Genomic DNA, 22,036 nt, shown 5'->3' on the forward strand with positions numbered 1-22,036 from the left:
GAAGCAAAAATAAGCAACACTGTGCAGGGGCCGGTGTCTCTGAGGGCAGGGCAGGAAGAAGAACGGCGGGGAAAAAATGTGCCAACCGGACCGCGGGTCTGTTGCCCGCTTGGCCCGAAGGTTGTTGTGGTGGTGGGGAGGGCTGTCTGTTTGTGGCGAGCGCTCCACTATGAATCTCCAGACACCTTCCCGAGGGGTTGTGTCACTTTCGCTTCCCAAACACCCAGAGGCCAACCCGGCGGCGGCGGCGGCAGCGGGCGCTTCATTCATAAAAATTCACCAACCAGCGCCCTTCAATGAAACGGGCTCCCGAATTACTGGTGACTGTCCTTTGGACTTCTGGGTGGCTGTGGATCGTCCGAGGATCATCTGTCTGGCCCGATTTATCGGTCCCTATCGGGCAGAAAGACGTCAGTTTGATCGCTATGGCAGTGTGGCATCAAATTGAGTGTTTCAAAACTTTAAGTTGCTGATAATACGGACCCCTTCTGCTGGTGGACCTAAAAGATAAAACAATAAACAGAACGCTGAGCCACCGGGTGAAATATTGGGTTGACTAAAAAGTAATCCATTATTTTCACGGTAGATGACTTTAGTGATCGATATCTCGCGACGTATCGATCGTACAGCTTCAAGTTTGTATTTGTTTTAAAGCTGAAACTTCACACTTCAAAATATGCTGTCACTATTTTTTGTTTACTCCATTCAGTTGTGAGTTACCGCGTAGTAACGGTGGAAGTCAACAAAGACGTCGTCACAATTTACAGTTTTTCTTTGAAAAAGGGGTTAAATTCAAGCTTCAAGAAAATTCAAATTCATAGTTTCAATAGTTTTGCATGGTATTTATGCTGCCGATACTCTAACAGCTAGTTAGGTGCAACTTTGGTTCCGTCGACCCGTTTCAGTTATTTTCGATGTTAAAGATGCACCTCGCCCAGGCACACCTGTTATTGAAAATGTCGATAAATTCACAGCAATAATCAAAGTTGATCGGCATGTTAGTAGTCAAAGCATCAGTCAGGAGCTGAAGATTAACTATCAAATAGTTTTAAGCTATTTGTACAAAGCTGAATTCACAAAGAAGCTCGAAGTTTGGGTGCCACACCAATCAACACTAAAAAACGTGATGGATCGAACTTCTTTTTGCGTAATTTTGGTCAAACAGAAGTGTGATCGAAGTTTCAATGCATCCGGCGTATAGTTTGGACCTTGCACCAAGCTATCGACACCTTTTTCGGGCATTACAAAATTTCCTGAGTGATGAAAAACTGAGATCAAAAAAGGATTTTGAAAATGGATTGCTCGAGTTTTTCGCCAGAAACGACTGCGCCTTCTACAAGAGAACGAATATGAAGGCATTTTATTTTTACAAAGGCAACAAATTTCCAACAAAACGGTGCATATTTGACACAAATCAGACAATTGAATGTTTCTTAAATAAAGTTTTGAAGTAGACGCAAAAATAATGGATTACTTTTCCCCCAACCTTATATTTCAAGACGCCTCCCACCCGCCGCCGGGAGCACGATGTCCGGAGAGCTGTGACGGAGTGACCAATTGTTGAGAAATGCTGGCCACCGTGCGTATCAGGCAGGCGGCGACCCAATTCGGTTGATAAGACGTTAATGTGCGTTGTTCCCGGTACATAACCCGAGACCGGGGAATGGTCTCTCTCCCGTACATTAGATTATCGGCACTGGGGACCGACAGGATCGGTGGACTCCGACACCCTGCAAGGATAGTCGATCGTAGACACTTACCCCACCCAGAAGAAGGCCGTCGTCTCCTTCGCCGGTGGAAGCGCCACGGAAAAATCCGGTCCGCGTTGGCTAATTTCCCAGTCTTTCCACACACGCAACTTTCTCTGGCCCGTCCTGGCACGCAGCTCTGGTCAGCTTTGTCAGGGAGGGTCAGCCCTCACGACTGATAAGTGCTGCAGCTGCACAAAACGTTGTAATCAGTGCCGCACACAACGTACACCACTAAATACGAAGCACCACCACACAGCACGGACGACGCATTACCGTGTAGCAACACACACAAACACATACGCGCGAAAGGGCCAAAACTAAACGATTTGTTTATTAGCAAGTTCACTTCACCGTGAGGTCAGAACCGGTCACACTTTTCCAAAGTTTTCTTCCCAAACCAAGAGGTCCTATCACTGACTCACTACGACAACACTCACTCAAAAATATCACTTTCTTCACTTACTGTAAGGAATTAGATTTATTCTCATTATTTGACGTGCTCCAGCCTCCTTGATCCTTCCAGAATTGGGAAGACCACCGAGCACTCGCTCAACTCATCACTGGTGAGGGCACACTAAACCAAAGAACTATTGTACGGATCTAATTTCTTGAATTGTGCAATTCGGGATCACCACAAAACATAAAAGGCGCCTTGGCGAAAGGGGCGTTCGTCGCCAGAGAACGTTATAGATCGCAAACGGGACGGAACAGATTAGCTGGAGACAAAGAGGAGCGACAAAGTAGGCCCGCCTTGGGGCTGTTTTTCGGCAGTCGGCCCCAGGCCCCAAGAAAAGCACGCGCGCTCCTAGAAGAGAACTCCCCACCTAGCGGGGTTGGCGGTTTCGCGCGGGGCCGGCCCCGCACACGAGTGCAAAGTTCCCTTCAAAGCAAACGACCACACACACGCAGGAGATTTTATGAATGAACGGATCAGCGTCGGCCGCGAATCGCACCGCCGTCATTATCATCATCATCATCATCATCCGTCGTCTTCATCGGTCGCGCTCACGAAGGAGCGCCCGTCGTTCGCTGGTGTGTGTGGTCGGATTTGTTGATCACCAACAGCTTTTTTTGTCCTGTGTCCCGTCCCGCGCCGCGTCGTTCCCCTGGGTGTTTTTTGTACTGCTCAATCCAAAGAAAAAAGGGAGCTGCATTTTAATTCCGTATCTCCCGGGGCCAACACTTCTTCCTCTTCTCCGGCTGGCGGCCGGTGGGGGAGTAGTTCACTTTGCTGCCGTCCCATTCTGTGGCGTCCACAGTTCCCCAACATGGGCCAGCATATTAATTCTCGCCGCGATCGCCACTCTCTTTCGGATGTCGTTTCTCGCGCGTTCGTCGTTGAAAGGAGCGCAAGAGATGCGCGTCAAAAGCGCGATCAGAAGATAGAGTGTGGGGCTCGTCGTCAGCACACGGGGCACAACAAATCGCTATGAATGAATCAGATTGTCAGCACACACACACACACACACAGCCCCACAGGCGCGCGCCGATGGACACCATTCATTGCGCGCTCAACAACAACCCGGCAACGGGCGTTGCAGCTATCCTGATGGGGGTGATTCTTGGGACGCAACTGTTTACGATTATGCAAAGCACACACGTCGCCAACGAGATCTGGTCAACGCAGAGCTGGGAACATGCGGGCGCGATTGGGCTTCACTCCGATCCAGCTCCGACGTCGCTACTGAGACCGTGCGTGCCGCGCCGTGTTCCAGTGTCGCGCGCTATCGCGAACCTGAAGTCGCACACATGGACACCACCCCGCCTTAGCGACTGGCCCCGGCGATGGTCTTATCACTCGCCGTCGAGCCATATGGGGTTTGGGCACACCGCACTCGACTCGCACACCGTCCCTTGGTGAAGAATGATAAGAAACGATCTATGTGTGCTCTGTCCGGATTGGACCCTCCGGAACGCCGCCTTCGCCAATTTGTGGCCCCAGACCGGGGGCCACCGAGAGCCGAGTTGGCACTTTCGACACGAAAATATCACACAGAAAAGGAGCAGAAGAAGCAGCAACCATCGAGAAGGCGGCTTATCGTTTTTAGCGATAAACAGTCACCCGCTGCCGCGGCGACAGGACGACAGGGGACGTACCGCTAATGAGCGAAGAATGACGCGAACAGAGAGTGCGTTCTGCGGATTTCACTTGCGTGGTGTTCAGCACACGCGCGCGCACACACCGACCGACCGACCACAGAACGTTCTCTCGCGAGACTGCGGATCGGGATCGCCTCCAGAGACGGGAGAGTTACACGCAAGTCGCCTCTGTGCGCAACGCGATCGCGTATGACGAACACGCACACGCGGGACGATCGTGCTTGGCACACACACCACACACCCGTCGGTGGTGTGCGTGGCCGTTGGTTCATCGAAACGCCAAGCACCGCCGCCGCCGCGTGATGTAAAGGATCAGAACCGAAACGGAACGGAACGAACGAAACCAGAAAGAACCACGCAGAGAGAGAAAGAACCACGCAGAGAGAGAGAGAGAGTGGGGCAGAGCGCGTGAATGGGAGAATGAAGGAGAACAGCCCGCGGCCCGAAGGAGAGAAACGCGGTTCGAAAATTATGAATGAAAACCCACACACATCGGCTGGCCGCCTGCGGCTCTGTGGTGTGTTGAAACGCGTAACCGGCTCAGGCTCAAGGCAGTGTGGGACGCGCCTCCCCCCCTGCGTCACCCTTCTTCAACCGCGTGGTTGGAAGCTGGTGCCGCGGTGACATTCGCGCGAATTGCAGTCACAACGATGATGGCCGCCCCGACACGGGTACCGCGCACCGCACCATTTGCAGCCGAATAATTAATGTAAACAATGATAGGGGCAGGTAACTCTTAGGGGAGGGGGGGGCTCGCGGCGTCGTAACGTCTTCTGGTGGCGGTGCTGGCCCCGCCTGAACCGGGCCGATATGCTAATACAATGTTGTTTTTCTGCTGGAAACGGAATAAATCCTGCCGGACGGACGCGCTCTATGAATAGACCAAAACTTTATCTAAAATGCGCATCTGTTTGGTAGGCTAATTAGTGTCAACCTACATGCACATGGCGACCCTACACCTATTTTGCCTGCGCCTTTCTTTATGTATCGTTATGTAGATCGCATGGGGCGATGGGCTAACTACGGCGGCGGGGTGGTGTTATGAAAACTGCCCAACTTTAAAATCAATCTTATGCTACCGGGCGCGACGACGGCAGTTACATCGGTGGGTGCGCACCAGTTAATTCGGGATCCAGTAGGTCCAGAATCTCCGATCGGCGACTTTCCCCAAAAACGATACGATCGCTGCAAAAAAGGAGGTTAAATGCCGTCAAATGTTGAGTGAAAACAGAAAATTACAGTAGCAACGACACCAATTACTTCCTCACTTGGTGCACCAACTCCGCTATTAAACGTCGCCACGGCGCACACACACGGCTCCGCGGACCGCACCGCTTCGAAATCCTTCGTCGGAACAAGAAGAGAAAAGCGATCGCGAGAACCGCGATCGCGCAGAGTCTTCTTCATCGATCAGATGCGAGCGCCTCGAGGCTTGTGCGTGCGTGTGTGTGTGTGTGTGTGTGTGCGTGGCCGCGGGGCGCTTGGTGTCGTGCACGATGTGTGGTGTGCTCCGGGGCCCACACCCACACGTGCGTCAAAGTCTGCTGGTCTTGCTTCAATTCTGTCCTGATTCCCATAATCTGCCCGCCCGTCCACTTGCTCCTCCGTGGACTTCTTTTCCGTGTGCGCCGATGTTTGTTGTCATCTGCTCTTTGGGGCTTTGGCTGTGCTGTGCGTTGCCTCTTCGCCTCTCTGCTTTCGGGTGTCTAGTTTCTTGTCCTCACACGGTCTTACTTATCTTGGGTCTACCATCATCATCTCAATCTGCTTCGAACCTTAGGACTGTATTTATTTTCATCTTTACCTCCTTTCTTTTCTTCGCCATGCTCGTGCGGCAGTGCGGTATATTTCGGTACGCTGGATTTCAGATGCTCACTTGTGCTCCTGTTTCGTTGGGTTGATTTGTTTTTTATGCTCGGGATATGTTGTACTTGTACACTCGACAATCGTGGCCGTGCTCTCTTGATGAGGGTTCTGGCGCAGAAATACACCAGCAAGCAGTACAACCGAGCGAACAAGTGCAATTAGAAGTGGTGGTGAAGCTAATCGTTCTTTCTTGGCCGCGAAGGCATGAGCTCTTTAAGGGTAAAGTTCCTTAGAGGAACAAGTACAAAAACGTTCAGTAACGCACTTTGAGTAGAGCACACTCGATATTTATCAATTGGAAATATTTGGTCTTTCAAAGATAGCACTGTTATTGATTCATTGGTTTAACAAACTTTATCGCATAAGGTGCTTGAAGGATATTGTGGTAGGATCAGGTGTAACTGTTCAATTGATGAACTAGAATTGTTAATGAAAGATGAAAACAACTATTGATTCAGCGTAACAGTTAGATGGGACATAATTGTGTTCTACATTAAAACAACAGCCTACGTATTTTGAACAACTATATGTTTAAACATGTGTTTTTCGAAGCGAAATAAAATGTTTTCTCCTAATTCGAAGAATATCAGTTTCTTAACCATGCGTTCCATGTTCTCACAATTAACCTATTTATTTATTTATTTGTTTTCTTAAATGTTCCTCCCGATACGGGGCAATCTGGATCGAGGCAATCGCCCTTTATTCAATCCAGTAACGTACTAAACTAATAAAATAATATTTATACTTATACCAGGAATTAATATCCCTATGAACTTACTTTCTACAACTGAAGAGAAGGTTAACTACACAACTTTCAAGCTGTAACGAACGGAAAACCAAAACGATTCAATTGTTGTTTCTAAGGTTTACACACAGAGGCGCTGCTATCACCGGTACCGTTTTCGAAATGCGCATGTTCGAAACGTGACAGCTGGCTGTCAGACGCTGGGGCCAAAAAATCAACAGACTGCTTTGGAAGGATTTTGGCGATTGGAAAATTGGTCTCAGTTCTACTAAACGCGAAGTTTCGTTCCGTGAATTAAACTGAAGGTGAGTTTAAATTCCTTGATGGTGGCAAATGTATTTGTTCTTCCGGTTGGCTGGAATAGACGTCGTGCCGTCGCATCGTGTGCGATCTTTTTGGCCAGACCGGGAGTCCAAGTTACATAACGTGAGATTGGAGGTTAATCTATTTTTCCGTTCCAAACCGGCCGCAGATGCTGACCAACCAGCTGCTCTCCGCTGCCCGTGTCGTAGGACTGCAGGCCCGCCGCAATTACGGTGTGTCGGCCGTCCTGCTGTCGAAAGCCAGCGATCCTATCCAGCAGCTGTTCGTGAACAAACTGCGCGAGTATGGACAGAAGAGCGCGTAAGTTGAACCGGAAAGCCATAACACTTCATAGGCAAGGAACGATATCGGAAGCATTAATGCTTTTTTTCCTTCCGTTGCTTCTTTTAGTGGTGGCAAGCTGGTTGATGCTACTCCTGAAATCGAGAAAGAACTGAAGCAGGAAATGGACAAGCTGGCTAAGCAGTACGGCGGTGATGCGGGCGTGGACATGACCGCCTTCCCAACGTTTAAGTTCGAGGAACCGAAGGTCGACCCGATCAATTCGACCGCATAAACCGCACCCAGCCGTGTGTAAAAGCGCTTTCGCCGGACATCTGCGATCACTTACGATAGGAGTTATTACTGAACCGTGCGGATGGTACTGAAAAATCACCGCTTGTAAAAATTACTTTTCTCATGTTTTAGTGTTTATTTAGAGATGAAAAGAAAATAGGGCCCGGTTCGATTGCGGGGTCCCTGTGGCTTGTTAGCAGCTCTCACTTTGCAGTGCATGTTGCACAGTTTCCTCCAGCACCGGCATCCGGTAGTTTTGGGCAAGCGTATGAAATGTCTGCAACAAACGGCGCAGTTCAGCGGCCGAGATGAGGTTCTCGAAGGCCCCGGTGCAGGGACAGTGTGTGGCCAAATTTTCGCGCTTAATTTGTTTGCACTTGGTACAGCGCAGGTCCTGCAACGTGTAGGACATTAGCTTGCGCTGGACCACATCCAGCAGCCGCATTTCGATCTCCACATTATCGTAATCGACGTTACACTGCGCGCAGAGCCACACCGGTTGCTGACCGTCCTTCAGCGCCCGGTGGCTGTCCTTGCACAGGTCCAGATCGCGACAGTGGTTGCACGCCTGGCAGATGACCTCCGGCAGGACGTACGATTTGACCGCCTCCTTCCAGTGCGCTTTGTCACTAAACTCACCGACCCCTATCAGGAGCAGCATGTTGCGCCGCATCGCCGTCAGCTCTTCCTCGGTGTCCTTGGTGACGTGCAGGGCACGGGTGACTGCTTTCACAAACTCAAGCGCCGGCCCATCGGCTCCGCGGGCATATCCGTTGTGCATTTTCTGTACCATTCCGTACGCCATGCACGCCAACTTCTTGAGAGCGCCAGCGGGGGTCACACCTTCGGCGATGGCTTGCATGAAGGCTACGATAAAGTTTTCGAAATTCTCGCGGCACTTTCGCTCCTCGGTCAGTTGCTCCGAAAGGCTCCAGTTCATCTCGAGCGCCAGTTCCTCTTCCTCTTCGCTCTGCTGCTCCGACAGCTCCGTCGCGTCCTTCGGCAAATTGCCTCGCACTCCGCCGTAATTGGTGGGGTCGATCCACAACAGAAACTCCCAGGCCTGCTGGAAGGAAAGCGACACGCTGTGGAACAGTTCACGGTGACGAATGTTCTGCACCACATAATCGGTGTAACCGATCGCGTCGGCCGCGGTCCGTTTGCCGGTGTCGATAACGATGCGATTGAAGTCGGCGTAGATGATGTCCGCTTTCATGCGCCGGAATTCGGCCACGATCTGCAGGAACATCTTACGCATCAGCGTGTTGAGGGCGCGGCGCAGTGCCGGATCGTACAGAAGGGCACGGCTCGATCGTACCCAGCGGTAGAAGTGGATGATTTGAAAGTCGGCAAACACGTTATGATTGATGGACACCTCGCGTAGCCACGCGTTCACCAGTAGCCGCATTACGCGAAAGGCTTGGCCGCAGAGAGCCGTTTCGTCGTAGTTCGAAAGCGACGGTGCCCCGTTGGTGGAGATCAACTCCTCCAGGGACGCTTGTGGCACCGTGTCGAATGTAATCGCGGAAGACGTGCCCTCCAGTTCTTGCACTTTGGCCGCTTGCAGCAATGCCGAAACGGCCAAACTTTCCACCGTCAGCTCGACGCAAACCGTGCGATAGAGACCGGGCCGATTCTGTACGATCGAAATGCTGTCCTCAAACTCGGCCAGCAGGCGGCCGTCGTCCGCTTCCCGTCCTCCAAGGTCGGGCCGGGGACCCGACGAACACCAGAGCACAAAGTTGTGCCGGAAGAGCAACCGCGCGTAGAACAGATCCGCACCGAACAGGACCGTGTCCGGTGGCATGTTACCGAGTGGCAGTTGGAAGTAGCGACACTGGTCCAGCATCATCTCGAGCACGCGATTGAGGTTCAGAAAGTGGCGTATCATCGACCGGGCTCCGTGTCGCTGCCAATCGAGCCCGGAAAGCAGGGCCGCATCATCGGCAATGTGTATGGGCACTTCGGGGAACTCGAGACACACCGGCAGCCATTGGTTCAGCTTTTGCAGTCCGAGTGCCGTCTGCAGGCACAGTATCGTTGGTCCCCGTTTTTCGTCCCGATACGCAACCAGCGCACGCGTGATGCGCTGATAAACTTGCTTTGCGTCGACCTCCATAAACACCTCGAAGGTCATGTCCACGGGCGGAAGCGTATCCTCGCTGGTGCCTCCCGTCAGAAGGGCGATCCGTTCGGAGGCGTACAGATTCTTCACCGTCGGCAGCTGGTTCGTGCGCACGGTGTCCAGCACAATCACGAGAGCTTTGCGGTTGCCCGGTGAAAAAAGTCCCCACATTTCCCGCTTGCCCGTCGGGGACACGTGCTGGTAGAGGAAGATCTTGCGCAGGCTCAAGCTCGAACCGGAACCACTTATCGATCCCTTCAGATAGGTGCTCATGTTGGAAAGCGTCCGTATCTCGAGCTGCTGGATGGTGAACGAATCAAGATCTTTCGTAGCGAGTGTGGCCAGTTTTCGTGCCTCCGAGCGCTGCACTCCACAGAGGCACCCGAGCTCGGCCAGTGCACGGAATTCCAGCGTCATCTGCGTTTCGTAGATACCCTCGATATCGGGCGTTGCCAAATCGGCCAGCAGTCCCAGGCGATTGTCGCGGAACACCTGCTCCGGCACGACGTACTGGTAAAGGTGGTAAACCGGCCGAGCACGGGGCAGTACACGGTGTACCTTTTTCCACATCGATTTCTCTCCTTCGGCGCCCGCTTCCGGTGGGGCAGGCGTCCGTTGGTTTACGTAGAAAATGCGCGGCACCGTAAGCCGAACTTTGTGCAGCTCCTCACCGACCACGGCCCACACGATAAAGTGGCCCAGATCGTCCACGGGGAGTACCTGCAAGATCTGCCAAGTTTGCTCGATCAGCGATTGTTGCGTTTTGCGCAAGAAGCCACCGAGCGTGGTCGCACGCGCAGAAGTGGAAGCTAACGCATCGGACGGTTGGTCCGTTCGCATGCGCTTGTTACGGTCGCTGCGATAGAGTCGATTCCGTCGGTCCAACTGCCAGCGCCATTTGCGCTTGTGAAACCGTATCCACTCGATCAGCTGCTCACTGGTGTTGCCAGGCGACGGAGGATCGCCTAGTGCTTCGCGCCAACTCTTTGGTTCCGATTCGGCTGGCTGCTCGACCGAACGTTCCCGCTGACGTTTGTTCGAAACCGACGGGGTTTGGCCGTTTCCGGACGATTGTTTCTGTACCAAGTCCTCCACATCGGTCAGTGGGGCTGAGTCGCAAGGTTTCTCTACTCTCAACGTGAACATCTCGTTGATACGTCGCTGCTTGAGTGTATCGTTCTTTTCGAGCATCTTTCGATGCAGCCAATCCGGATGCTGGACGCGTGGCACCGGATTATTAAGACCTTGCAGGGCCGCCGGAATGGTGATGATCTTTTGGATCGTACCACCCAGCCGCTCGATATAGTACCCCCAATCGAGCACCTCGCGAATGTCCGCGTCGCCCATCGAGCTGTCCTTAAGCCAGCGGCGCAAATAGTGCCGCCGAACGCTTGGTTCCGACTGGAAGATGGCTAGTGGAATGGCTCGCTCGGTGACGGGGGCACCCTCGGGTTTACGCGAAATCACAAATTTACACGCTAGCCCAGCATCCTTCACCATCTGGTCACCGAGAAACTCGGCCAACCGTTTCGCGGTCGAGATGGAGGTGGACTTTTGCTGTCCGTACTCTTCCAGTTTCCGCGACATCGAGCGATTCTCGGAGATCAGCTCGAACAGCTCACTGTCGGGCATGTTGTGACCCTTGCTGTACAGCACGTCGAGCCAGTAGTCGGCAATCTTGGCCACGGCCGCGTAGCACTGCTCGAGCGTCGAACCCTGCAGGAACGCTTCGAACACGGACGATTGGAAAATTTTGATCAGCTGCAGCTCACCGCGGCGTTTCACTTCGAATCCCTTCAACTCGGCGAGTGATCCGTCAAAGTTGAACACGGCATAACGTTTCTTCAACCGTTTACCTTCCTCTTTCGCCGCCGGCAGAACCATCGCTAGGTACGGGCCGTCCACCTCGAAAAAGATGGAGTTTTCCTTGCGAATCGAGTACTGTGCCTCCGTTCCGGTGGCCTCTCTCTCGAGCTCATGATACTGATCGTTGGTGAAGTGATCTTTCACCATCGTATTGAGCACCGCGTTCGGGTACGACACGTTGATCGTCTGTTTCTTGGCGTGCCGCGTTCGGATAGTGAACTCCTGCGGGAACGACGCCGGCAGGATGCACCAAATCCCATCGGTGTCCAGCTCGAGCGGACGTCCAACACGCTCGATGATTTCGCGTGCCTTCGTAATGATGTTCGATCCGGTCAGGCAGACGATTCCGGCCATTGGCATGCTATGCCAGCGGGCACCTTTGCGCATGACGTATCCGTAGAACGAGTTCAGGATACACTTGTGGGCCAGCTGCAGCGAGTCGTACAGCACCTCCCGGCCCTTGGCCGCCTTAATTTCACCCGCATCGCCACTCTTGACCGCGGCTGTAACGGCCGCTTTGGCCACCTTCGTCATTCCCTTGTACTCGTAGCGTCGATCGCGAAACGCTCGTACCGTATCGACGTAGAAACTGTTCTCCCGCTGGCAGATGGTGGACGTGCGCGTCTCCAGTCGGGTCACCTTGGTCTTCTTGTACGCCTTGCGGCAGTAGTCGGCAAGCCGCTTCTTCTCGTATGCGGCTTGATCTTCGCGCGACAGCTCGTGGAAGGCGCGCTGCGCTCCGCCCGGGAACAGGGGAGGAAACTTCTCCGTCTCGAGCTGCTGCTGGATGCGCTGAAACTCGTTGCGACTCGCGGGCAACATCTCTCCTCGCCATAGCCACTCCATGTTGCGTTTGCAGCGTGCCTCCGGTCGGTTGTATTCACACGCGGCACAATCTACATCGCTCACCATCGACGACGGTTGCAGCCGGTTCGTGAGGATGATATTCGGGTACATGGCTCCCACGTCCAGATGGTAGATGACGGGCTGCTCCAAGCGTGTCGGAATATCGTGCAGTTGCTGCAGCGCCGATTGGATTTCATCCTTCACCTCCTGGAAATTGATTACATCGGCCATCGGAACGCCCTCCTCGGTGACGATTGCGTGTTCCAATACCTTATCGATGTTCTGCTGCAGTTGGCGAATCATCTCCTGATCGAGCCGAAAGCGCGTGCTTATGTCCGCCCGGAAGACACCAGACTCGAGCGCTTCGACGTGCCCCCCGACGTAGGTTTCCGAGTCCAGTACGTGCCCATCGTTGCTGAGCTTGTTCAACTCACCGATCTGCTTGTTCGGGAACACGATATTCACGTTGAACGCCTCTTTCATCAAGAGACACTCGCAAAGTGTGCCCGAACCCTTGCGTAGAATCTCATCTGGCTCCAGCGGAATGATGGTGGCCAGGGCAAAGATGAACGGGTGCACATACTTCATGTACAGATAGTACGTGGCCACTGCATCCGACACGGAATAGTTTGCCAGCACTTGTGGTTGTTCGACCGCCATCCGACACATTTCCTCCGGATCCAGCTCGACCGGATCGTAGCGCAGTTTGCTCTTGGCGACCGCTTTCAATCCCTGCGACCCGACCGGCAGGTACGAGTCACGCTTTACCCAACACAAACAATCGAGGTGCATTGCCGGCCGACAGAGGTAGTTACCGTCGCGGGCGTTTGCCTTCGCGAATCCGATCTCGCGGCGCATATCCAACTCGTACACGGCGGCCCTCGTCTCCACGAATGGCCAGTCGAAAAAGTCTCCGTTGTAGGTGACAAAGATGTGCGGCTTCACGTCGAGGATGTGGTCGAAAAACTTTTGCAAGAGACCCAGCTCGTTCGGTTCGTTAAACACGATAAAGTTACCCTCGAACTCGGGCTTCGGAGTGTACTCGAAGTCGTCCACATCGCCGCCTATGATCTCCCGGTTGGTGATCAGGTAGCCCTGTCCGTCGATCATGTACGAGATCATCATGATCTGATCGGACTGAGCATCGGGGAACTTGAGTGGTAGCTTCGTCGTTTCGATATCGAACGCCAGAACAACCGGTTCGGGACGATCGAGAATATCGGGCCGCGGAGTGATGACTGGCAGCTCGTCACTTCCCATCCCACCGCGGCACCGAACCGTGTACCAACTGCCACAGAAGATGTTCAAATCGATCGAAACACGCACATGGTACGGTACGTCGTGTTCGCGCATGTCCACGATGTAATCATAGAAATCCACATTCTGATTCGGTGCCCTTCCCTCGCTCTCCTCATCCTCCTCCCAGCGGATGGCGGTCGAGAGCGACGAACTTAACATTTGCATGTAAAAAGTGTTAGCCTTTTCGCGCTCACGATTTTTCTTGACCGCAACGTTCAGATCACGCTTCACCCGGTTCATCTGGGTCGTGTTGGGGAAGGAAAGCTTTAACAAATTTTGTTTCAGCCCGCTCAGATGGTTGGGAAGATCGAGATCCTCTTTTTGCAGGTGCTCGACGTTGAGCAGCTGGCCGGAGTACTTTTTACTTAAAAATTTCGCCAACTCCAACGAGTGGCCTTCGCGAGTGATTAGCAGCAGGTACGGTGCATAAATCAAGGTTATTTTGTAGCGTGTTCCATCCATTTGCAGAAAGTACATATCTAGTGCTGCCATAAGCCGTCGATCATCGTTCAATATTTCCGTCTACAAATCGAAAGTACTGGTTAACGTGATTTGCTGGATGCCAAATGATTGTTTACTTACAGAATGCATATTGATTAGATATCCGGTGCGTTCTCGTGTATCCTTAACGCGTTCAAATCCATACTTGAGATCGATTTGATCATTTTCTCGCGACTGCCGATAGCCGATCTCGTTTGTGTCGTCGCTGTAACGAACGTTTCAGATAACACTCATTCCCTTCATCATGTGAATAATTTGTCTTACCCGACGGGCTTTTCGGCAGCAAATTTTCCTGCATTAGTTGAATACATTTTGCAGTAAAACACTTTTTAAAACGAAGCACAGATTTTTCACACGACGAACTGTTCAGCTGGTTGACAATTCGGGACATTTACGCGCGAAAACACAACTTTCGACGTTCAAAACCATAACAAACCGACAGCCAGGGTTGTGTCGAACCCTACGGCAGACATTTCGGATATGGCGCGCTTTTCAACAGTCCGTCGTCGGCACTGAAACAATAAACAAACCGTGTGCGAAATGAACGAAATAACGCGATTAAAATCTCAAATTTCGTCCCGTTTCTCGATTGGTGGCTTCCAGATACGAAGGTGAGTATTACTTTGTTCCGAAAGTGTACGGCTCAACTCAAACACGGCTTCTCTTTTGCAGCGAGGCTAGCAGTTATCTGGCGCAGCAAATTCAATCGCTCTCCGAATCGGAACGTAAACAGTGGATTACTAATGTGGCCAATCACGTGCAAAGCCAAAACTTGGCCCAACCGATCGTCGAACGGACGCACATCGAGCTGGCCATCAAAGAGGCGAACAATACCGGACTGGACGATGCAGAATCGGTGTTTAGAGTGATCGGTGCGTTCGAAGTGCCTTCGTTCGTTTACAGCGAAGAAAAGAAAAAGTTTCTGCCAGACACGGATAAGCGCCACATGCTGGCCGCTCCGATTGCAAAGTCCAACTACCTGCGCGAACGATATTTGCTGCTGTGGCAGAAAACTTGGCGCCATGAAATGTTTTCCCAACGTACGACACCCGGCACCACGGATGTGGCGGGCAAAAAGGGCAAGCTGACACTGCGCAAAGTGGAAAATCTCCTTTCGACGTCCAAACTGAACGATGTCGTGCTGTTGGGTTTACTGACACAGCTTACCGAGGGTCGGTTTTACCTCGAAGACCCGACCGGATCGGTACCGATCGATCTCAGCTCTACCGTTTATTCGGCAGGATTGTTCTGCGAGGGTTGCTTCGTGCTGGCCTACGGCAAGTTTCGCGACGGAACGCTGAACATCGAAGAGATGGGATTTCCGCCGCCCGAGCTGGCCTCGAGTAGCCGGGCGTTTTTTGGTTCGCTCAACAGCTGGGGTGGTCCGTCGAAGGCGCTGCTAAAGTATTCGCGCAACTTGGCCGAAGTGGAGAAAGCTAATGTCGATCACAGTTTAGTGTTTGTGTCCGACTGCTGGCTGGACAGTGCGGAGGTGCTGGAGAAACTCAAGCAACTGCTGAAGGGCTACGACGATTTTCCGCCCGTCGCGATCATACTGATGGGTCCGTTTGCCAAGTGTAAGGAAAACGTTTATGCGCTCAAAGGACGATTTCAAGCGCTGGGTGAAGTGTTGGCCAGTTGTGAGAAGTTAAAAGCGCAAACCGATCTAGTGCTGGTGCCGTCGTGTGATGATCCTGCAGCAGCAAATATTCTGCCACGTCCACCGATTCCGAACGCGCTGGCGGGTGAATTGAGCAAAAGGTACCCGCGCACGATTCTGACCACCAATCCTTGCCGACTGCAGTACTGCACGCAACAGATCGTTGTATGCCGTGCGGACCTGGTGACAAAATTGTGCCGAAACACAATCAACTTTCCTAAACAGGGCCACCTAGAAGAGCATGTAAGTAGAGAAATATAACGCTTCCATTTTCAACAACTGAACTTGTTTATTGATAAATAGACCACCAATCCGCGTGACCATTTTAAGTTTCTAACGCCTGTACGTACAAGGAGTAATTTGACATTCGTGTTATTCTTTCAGTTCGCGCGAACATTGATCAATCAGGGAACGCTGGCTCCGTTGCATCCGATAGCGTTTCCAACTCACTGGAGTTACGATGCATCTCTTTCGTTGTACCCAGTGCCGGACCTGATCGTGATCGGTGATCCATGCCAGGGTTTTCAAACCACCGAACAGGAATGTACCGTGATGAACGTTGGCTCTTTTCCAAAGTCGAAGTTCACCTTCAAAGTGTACTATCCATCCAATCGAACCGTCGAGGATTCACAAATACCGGATGACGAATGAGTGTAAATGGGTTGTTTTGTTTCATGTTTGCTTGCTGTAGCCGGTCAACCTTGCGAGAAAAGAGGAAAATAAAACCATTGTATGATCTGACTAAAGACAGGTTAAATAAACAAATGTCGGGGTTTGTGATATGTTAAAAATAACAGATATTTTTAAAATCATTTTCATGAAAACGAATTCGAGTAAAGGGAAAGGTAACCAAAGGTCATGTGATTCATGCTTGAATGAGTTGCTATTTGTTTCCACTTGTGCAAACATTGATTGCAGACATTGTTACATTGAAATTTATAGAAACGGTTTGGTGTGAGCGTGACGAGTTTTTCGCACGCAGTCTCTAACAAGGTTTTCGATTTGTTGTGTGATGCAGAGCTTTGAACAGATGGCCCCGAATGGCTTTGTTTCCGTGAAAATGGAAGGTGCAATTCACGAACGATATCTTGGTATTTCAGATGTTCATCTTCTCTCGAGCCCCGGGAACTCGAGTCAATATAAAGTTTTCACACCAAGGTTCTTTCCGTCTTTCGTTACGACAGGCGGTCTAGTCTTGAGGGGATAGTTGCTTTGCATTTTCAAAGAGACACGGTTTCGAAGCAAACTCGACATAAAATGAAGTTCACATTCGTTTTCGTGGTGGCAATGGTTCTGCTATCTGCGGTTCTGTTTGTTGGACAGACCGGTGCCGATCTGATGTGTGAAGGAATCATTTCATCTGCCAGTGCTGTACTCTGTCCTCTAAAGTGCGCCGACAAACATTTTCGTACAGGGCAGTGCATAAATGGTGTATGTACTTGCAAATCTTGAGTATCATCTTGTGGAACATCCCCGTAGAATAAGAATTTAAGCTACGTCAATAAACAGCAATAAACAGCAACAACAAATATCATACAGCTGAATCTATTTGTTATTTAAAAACCGAATTGTTCTGCATCTTTATGCATAGTATTATGAAAGAAAAATCGTTTGATAAACACGACTAAGAGCTATTGAAAGTTGGTGAAACAAATAGCTTATCATTTTTTAATGTATTCACATTAAAGTTATAGGTGAATTGTGGCAAATGATGATTTAGAAAATTTTTGATTACTCTCCGTAATTCTTTTTCTAATCAGCAAGTTGTCAATCTTTTTTAGATTTAATATACCTATTTAATGAATTCATTTAACGATCCCAAATGACCATCATTTATATTTCTTTATCCGTTATACCTAAATCCATTGTCCATTGGCACAAATGCGGGACGATCAATTGAAATGTTTTAAGGGACTCTTATTTCAATTTTCCCCCTACTGGTCTTTCATTATCTGTTCTGAGGTGCTTTCTACATTTATCGGGGCCACTGCCAATCTATCTAAGGGCTTCTAAAACCTCTGACCACATGTCGGTCTATGACGGAATGCTGATGGTGTATCATCACCGGGCAGACTGAGAATTTCCATTGGGTATTTTGATGAAGTCTTTTTTAGTTTCTGCAAAATATGACCGATGTCGAATGTTTACTCACCACCTCGTTGCACTTGGATCAACAGAATGTTCCTGAACGAGGCCACGGAGATGTTACAAATATTGGCAAGAATCGTGGAGAAACCAACGCATACGCCATCGGATTGCGCTATAAATTAAGGAACTTCCCGAACGGTAGTACTATTTGCAAGGTAGCAACTAGCGACGGTGCCTCTGTCAAGATGAAACTCTCGTACGTCTTCCTGTTCGTTGTGATCGCGCTGTGCTCGTTGATCGGTGGACTCAATGCCGATGTGTGTGATGAGGAAAACAAGCAGGCTGTCAAGGCCTGCGAAATGAGGTGCCATGCTAAGCACTTTGAAGTCGGATCATGCGTCGGTGAGACATGCCAGTGCAGCATCCCGCGGCTGGAAGAATAAACTAATGGTAGTACTCATCCACGAAAATAAAACGCGAAAAGGCACTGTCTGTTCTGTGAATCTGTAATAAACTTGCACGCTTGGAACTAATTACGGTGTCACTTGTTTTATTTTTTAAAAGAATAAAGAGCAGATTTTATAGAAGAAAAGAGCTCAGAGTGCAATTAAAGAGAGGTGAAAAGTCTCCAAAAACTACGGCGCCACTTGGTGGTCTACTTTCCGGTGACGAGGTTGATATTAAACTTAAATTTTAATAGCTTAGCTTGAAGTAAATTACAATCGTAATTGGGACTATTATTAAGTTTTACGCTATTAGCTCTTCACCATCGCCATCGGCGGGAACCACGGGGAAATCTCTAAGCACAGCAATTTAATTTGACCACTCTCGGCGTTTGCAGCACCAGCAACCCAGAGGTGTCATAGTACGCTTGGCGGGTATTTTGTTATGGGCCCAATGAAATGCTCCGCCGAAGGACCGTCGATTTTAATTAAAATCAAACTTTCCCCGTGACGGTCCTTCGCTGCAGGCCTTCGGAGGGGTATCGGCTATACTTGCACTTGAAATGCAATTAATAATGATGGAGAGGGTATTATTTGGATGGCAAAATTTGTCCTATAAATCATGCTTCTCACGGGACCCCCGGCATCGTATCGGATGCCCATACAGCTGGGGTCACTAATTTCGGTGCCGCATTCATTATCAATTCGCTGTGGCGCTTCGATTCGAGCGGTCTATTTTCGGTATGGTCTATCGGGTCATCTGCAGCATTGTGCATATTCGGATCGTCCGGGATCCGGCCCTTTCGGCTTGTGGATGGCTCATCTCGGTCGGGAGTAGTAGCTGTTAATTAAGCGAGTGTCTTTTAAATTGTCCAAACCCATATTACACATTCGACGTGGCAGGGGGTCCTTATCACAAGCTGTGTCTAGAGATCTGGACAGCCAAAAGCTGTGTTTGTCCACACGACAAGACGCCGCACTTGTGTACGGTGTAGTGCCGGTACCAATGAAACAGATCTCAACTCCAGACCGGTCCCAGCCAGTGAGTCCGAGTCTAAAATTGACTGCATAAATCCGTTTACGTGGTGGTGTGTACATTTTCTGCTGGGTCCGGTTGGGTGGCGGCTACCCAGCTTGATGCAACCAACAGAGTTCGGGCGATGGCAAAAAGAACGATCGAGGAGCGAGCCCGAAGGTTAGGATCCGGACCAGATTGGTGCTCTCGGGAGCAAAACAACCATTCGGGGTCGGTGTCGAAGGTCGCTTCGGCGGGATGATGCAGTTCGTCGTCACCCAGAACCGCTGGGATCAACAACAAGAAAGCTGGCCGATGTGTGAACGGTGGGTGGTGGCCCGAGCTCGAGCTACATCGTAATCCCCTCAATGGACATAAAAGCTTACGGCAGACACATCCCCGCATATGCATATTCCGGGGCTGTTGAGGTTCAGAAGAACAACAGCCGATGACAATGGGCCGGGATGCAACAGATGCACCGGCGGCATTCGGTGCATATACACGCAGCGGACGCAGCGGAGGGCATAGTTAATTAAAGCTGTCCTAGCACATGTAAAGCAACCAGCATCATCTCGGTTTTATTATGTGAGAAAGCCCTTATGTTGCTCGGATAGAGACTGAGACGACTGAACGCACATTGTAAGCACAGTTCATTTGCACGTTTGCCGACCGGAGACAAGCGGCTGGTGGCCAAGCAGTGCCTGTGGCTATCAGATACCGACAAGTGTGTTTGTAATTTATGAAAGCACGAGTGCCGATTCTGGGTACTGAGCAATGCTATGTTACGAGCCGGCGGATTTGACTAAGTAATTTATCACTCCCTTAATGCGTGTTGTGCAGGCTTTTTTAATTAATGTTATTCACTTTAACAACCTATCTTATGTATTTTGCCATATATATAAATCTTTACGATTAGAATACATCGCATTGTTCGAAACTGTTTTAACATGTGGTACAACTCTTTTAAAAAACTTAAATCCAATGGTTTACATTTAAATCGTTACGCTATCGCATCCTAGAGCAAAAGCAAAACCGAACTTTTCAATTTGAGCCTATTTATTTTGCGCCACAAACCAGGGTACGCCAAGCCGTAAACCCGCGCGTAAGTGTATCATGCTCGAGAGCGCGGCAGCAAAATCGGGTTTATGCACGTAATGAACTGAGAAATTGAATATACTTGCCAGCTAAAATAGAAGCCCTGAACCCGGAACGAGGCTTTCATAGCTTCGCTGGAGTTCGCTTCGAGAGATTCGCTTGAAAGTGCTCAAGATTTCCTCGGCGAAACCCGGTTCATCATCCAGCTACTCTGCCGGGGCCTTGGGTGTTTGTGGTTGGTGAATGTTTTGTTAGTGTTTCCGGGCGAAAATTCTTCCCCAACACCAAGCATTGTCGCTCTTTCTTCCGTTTTTTTTTATCTCTTTTGTTGCAAACACTTGTAAATGTTTCTTCGCGTGCACAGTAAACAAATCATGCTTGAATCATATCTTTTCCCGACTCCGTTACTTCCTAGCGCCGTGGGCCGGATTTTATTGCTCTCTTCGCGCGGTTGCTCTGGGTCTGGGTGGATGCGGATGGTTGAACGAATCTGATTTGACGATTTGATAAGATTTTCGATTTTCACCCCATTCGTTCCCTTCACCGGAGAGATCCGTTCGGTAAACTTTAACCTAACTCACGGCCGGTCGCGTTTCGCGCCCACCAGAAAATCTGCACGGAAAACGAAAAAAAAGAAACATGGGGCAGAACCACTCGATAGGAAAGAAATGGGTTTTCGAGGAAAGCGAAAGATAAGGAAACGCGGGAAACGCGGGAACCGCGGGTGGATGAAGCAAGTCTAGGGCAAGTCTTCCGACAGTTTTCGTGACGGAAGGCGTTAAAAATTTCGACAGATAACATAACAGCCGATGGAAGATTTTTCCAACCCTTATCCGAAGTGGTGGCGCGTTTCTCGCTAAGTTATTACTGCTTCCGATGGCATTTCCCGCCCTCCCGTGTGGTGTGGGGAAAAGGGTTTTCGCCACCGGGGGGGTTTCGTTCGTGCGTTCCGCGACGCTCGGCCCCAAATATCCGAAGATTGATGCCGGCGGGGGCAACGCGCCGGTTTGCGGAAGGGGGGACGGGACGGGAAAAGAGTTTACTTATCTCTCGAGCATATTGCTTTTCGTATCAGCCCCGTACGCCGGTACGCGGTTAGGTTGTTGAACGTGCGTCGAATCAGTTTGCGGTTGGTAGAAACAAATGGAGATAAATTGAGTGGTTGAAAGGTTCCGAAGCCGCCGAAAGATGCTAAGGATGCATGCGAATATATGAAGTGGGTCAGCATAAGAACGCCGTTTGGGGAGCGATGTGGCGAAGGAGTGCAAACAACCGTTTTGTTTAATCGCATTCGCACTCGTAGTTACTACATCAAACATCCGTATCGCTTCCGAGGTGGAACGATTTGAAGGTTAACTAAATCATTTGAACTTTCGGCCAGAGCATAAGAGAATTTTTGTTTATTTTTTCGACCAGCTTCCCAAAAACACTGTGAACTGAACTCTTTTTATTAGATTCGTACGTTTTGTTGGAGAAGGAGCAGGAGTTTACCTCTAGCCATTAAGACATTAATTCTTGAGTACACAGAAACACTTACTTAACCCGTGCCCGAAAGATTCCTTACGACGGGGTCGTCGTTTGAAATGAAATACTTTAGATCGCTATGCCGCCATAGAACAGAACTTTGCCGTGAACGTCATGCGCGTCGGTTTCGTGTGCCAAAAAAAAATCTCATTAGCACGGCACGTGAAAAATTCATTGCCATCCCTTGCCTGCCGTGTGCTCAAAAACAGCACTCCTGGTGTTTTGTAATTTAC

General features: G+C 50.3%; 3 protein-coding genes across 3 annotated transcripts; 2 read left to right on the forward strand and 1 right to left on the reverse strand.

Moving 5' to 3' along the window:
• The first annotated feature begins 6,924 nt into the window (after positions 1-6,924).
• On the forward strand, positions 6,925-7,456 carry LOC128271835 (ATP synthase-coupling factor 6, mitochondrial). The gene is made up of 2 exons (XM_053009490.1): positions 6,925-7,086; positions 7,177-7,456. The coding sequence occupies exons 1-2, from the start codon at positions 6,935-6,937 to the stop codon at positions 7,340-7,342; spliced, it is 318 nt and encodes a 105-aa protein (XP_052865450.1). The 5' UTR covers positions 6,925-6,934; the 3' UTR covers positions 7,343-7,456.
• Positions 7,457-7,463: 7 nt separating this feature from the next.
• Positions 7,464-14,289, reverse strand: LOC128271834 (DNA polymerase epsilon catalytic subunit 1). The gene is made up of 3 exons (XM_053009489.1): positions 14,243-14,289; positions 14,060-14,183; positions 7,464-13,999 (listed from the first exon to the last, which is right to left on the reverse strand). Exons 1-3 carry the CDS (start codon positions 14,287-14,289, stop codon positions 7,535-7,537), a joined length of 6,636 nt encoding a protein of 2,211 aa, XP_052865449.1. The 3' UTR covers positions 7,464-7,534.
• A 229-nt stretch (positions 14,290-14,518) lies between these two features.
• On the forward strand, positions 14,519-16,289 carry LOC128273854 (DNA polymerase epsilon subunit 2). The gene is made up of 3 exons (XM_053011910.1): positions 14,519-14,589; positions 14,651-15,881; positions 16,023-16,289. The coding sequence occupies exons 1-3, from the start codon at positions 14,519-14,521 to the stop codon at positions 16,287-16,289; spliced, it is 1,569 nt and encodes a 522-aa protein (XP_052867870.1).
• Positions 16,290-22,036: the final 5,747 nt, after the last annotated feature.

This window comes from Anopheles cruzii, chromosome 3 (genome assembly GCF_943734635.1).
Source record: "Anopheles cruzii chromosome 3, idAnoCruzAS_RS32_06, whole genome shotgun sequence".
Taxonomy (NCBI): domain Eukaryota; kingdom Metazoa; phylum Arthropoda; class Insecta; order Diptera; family Culicidae; genus Anopheles; species Anopheles cruzii.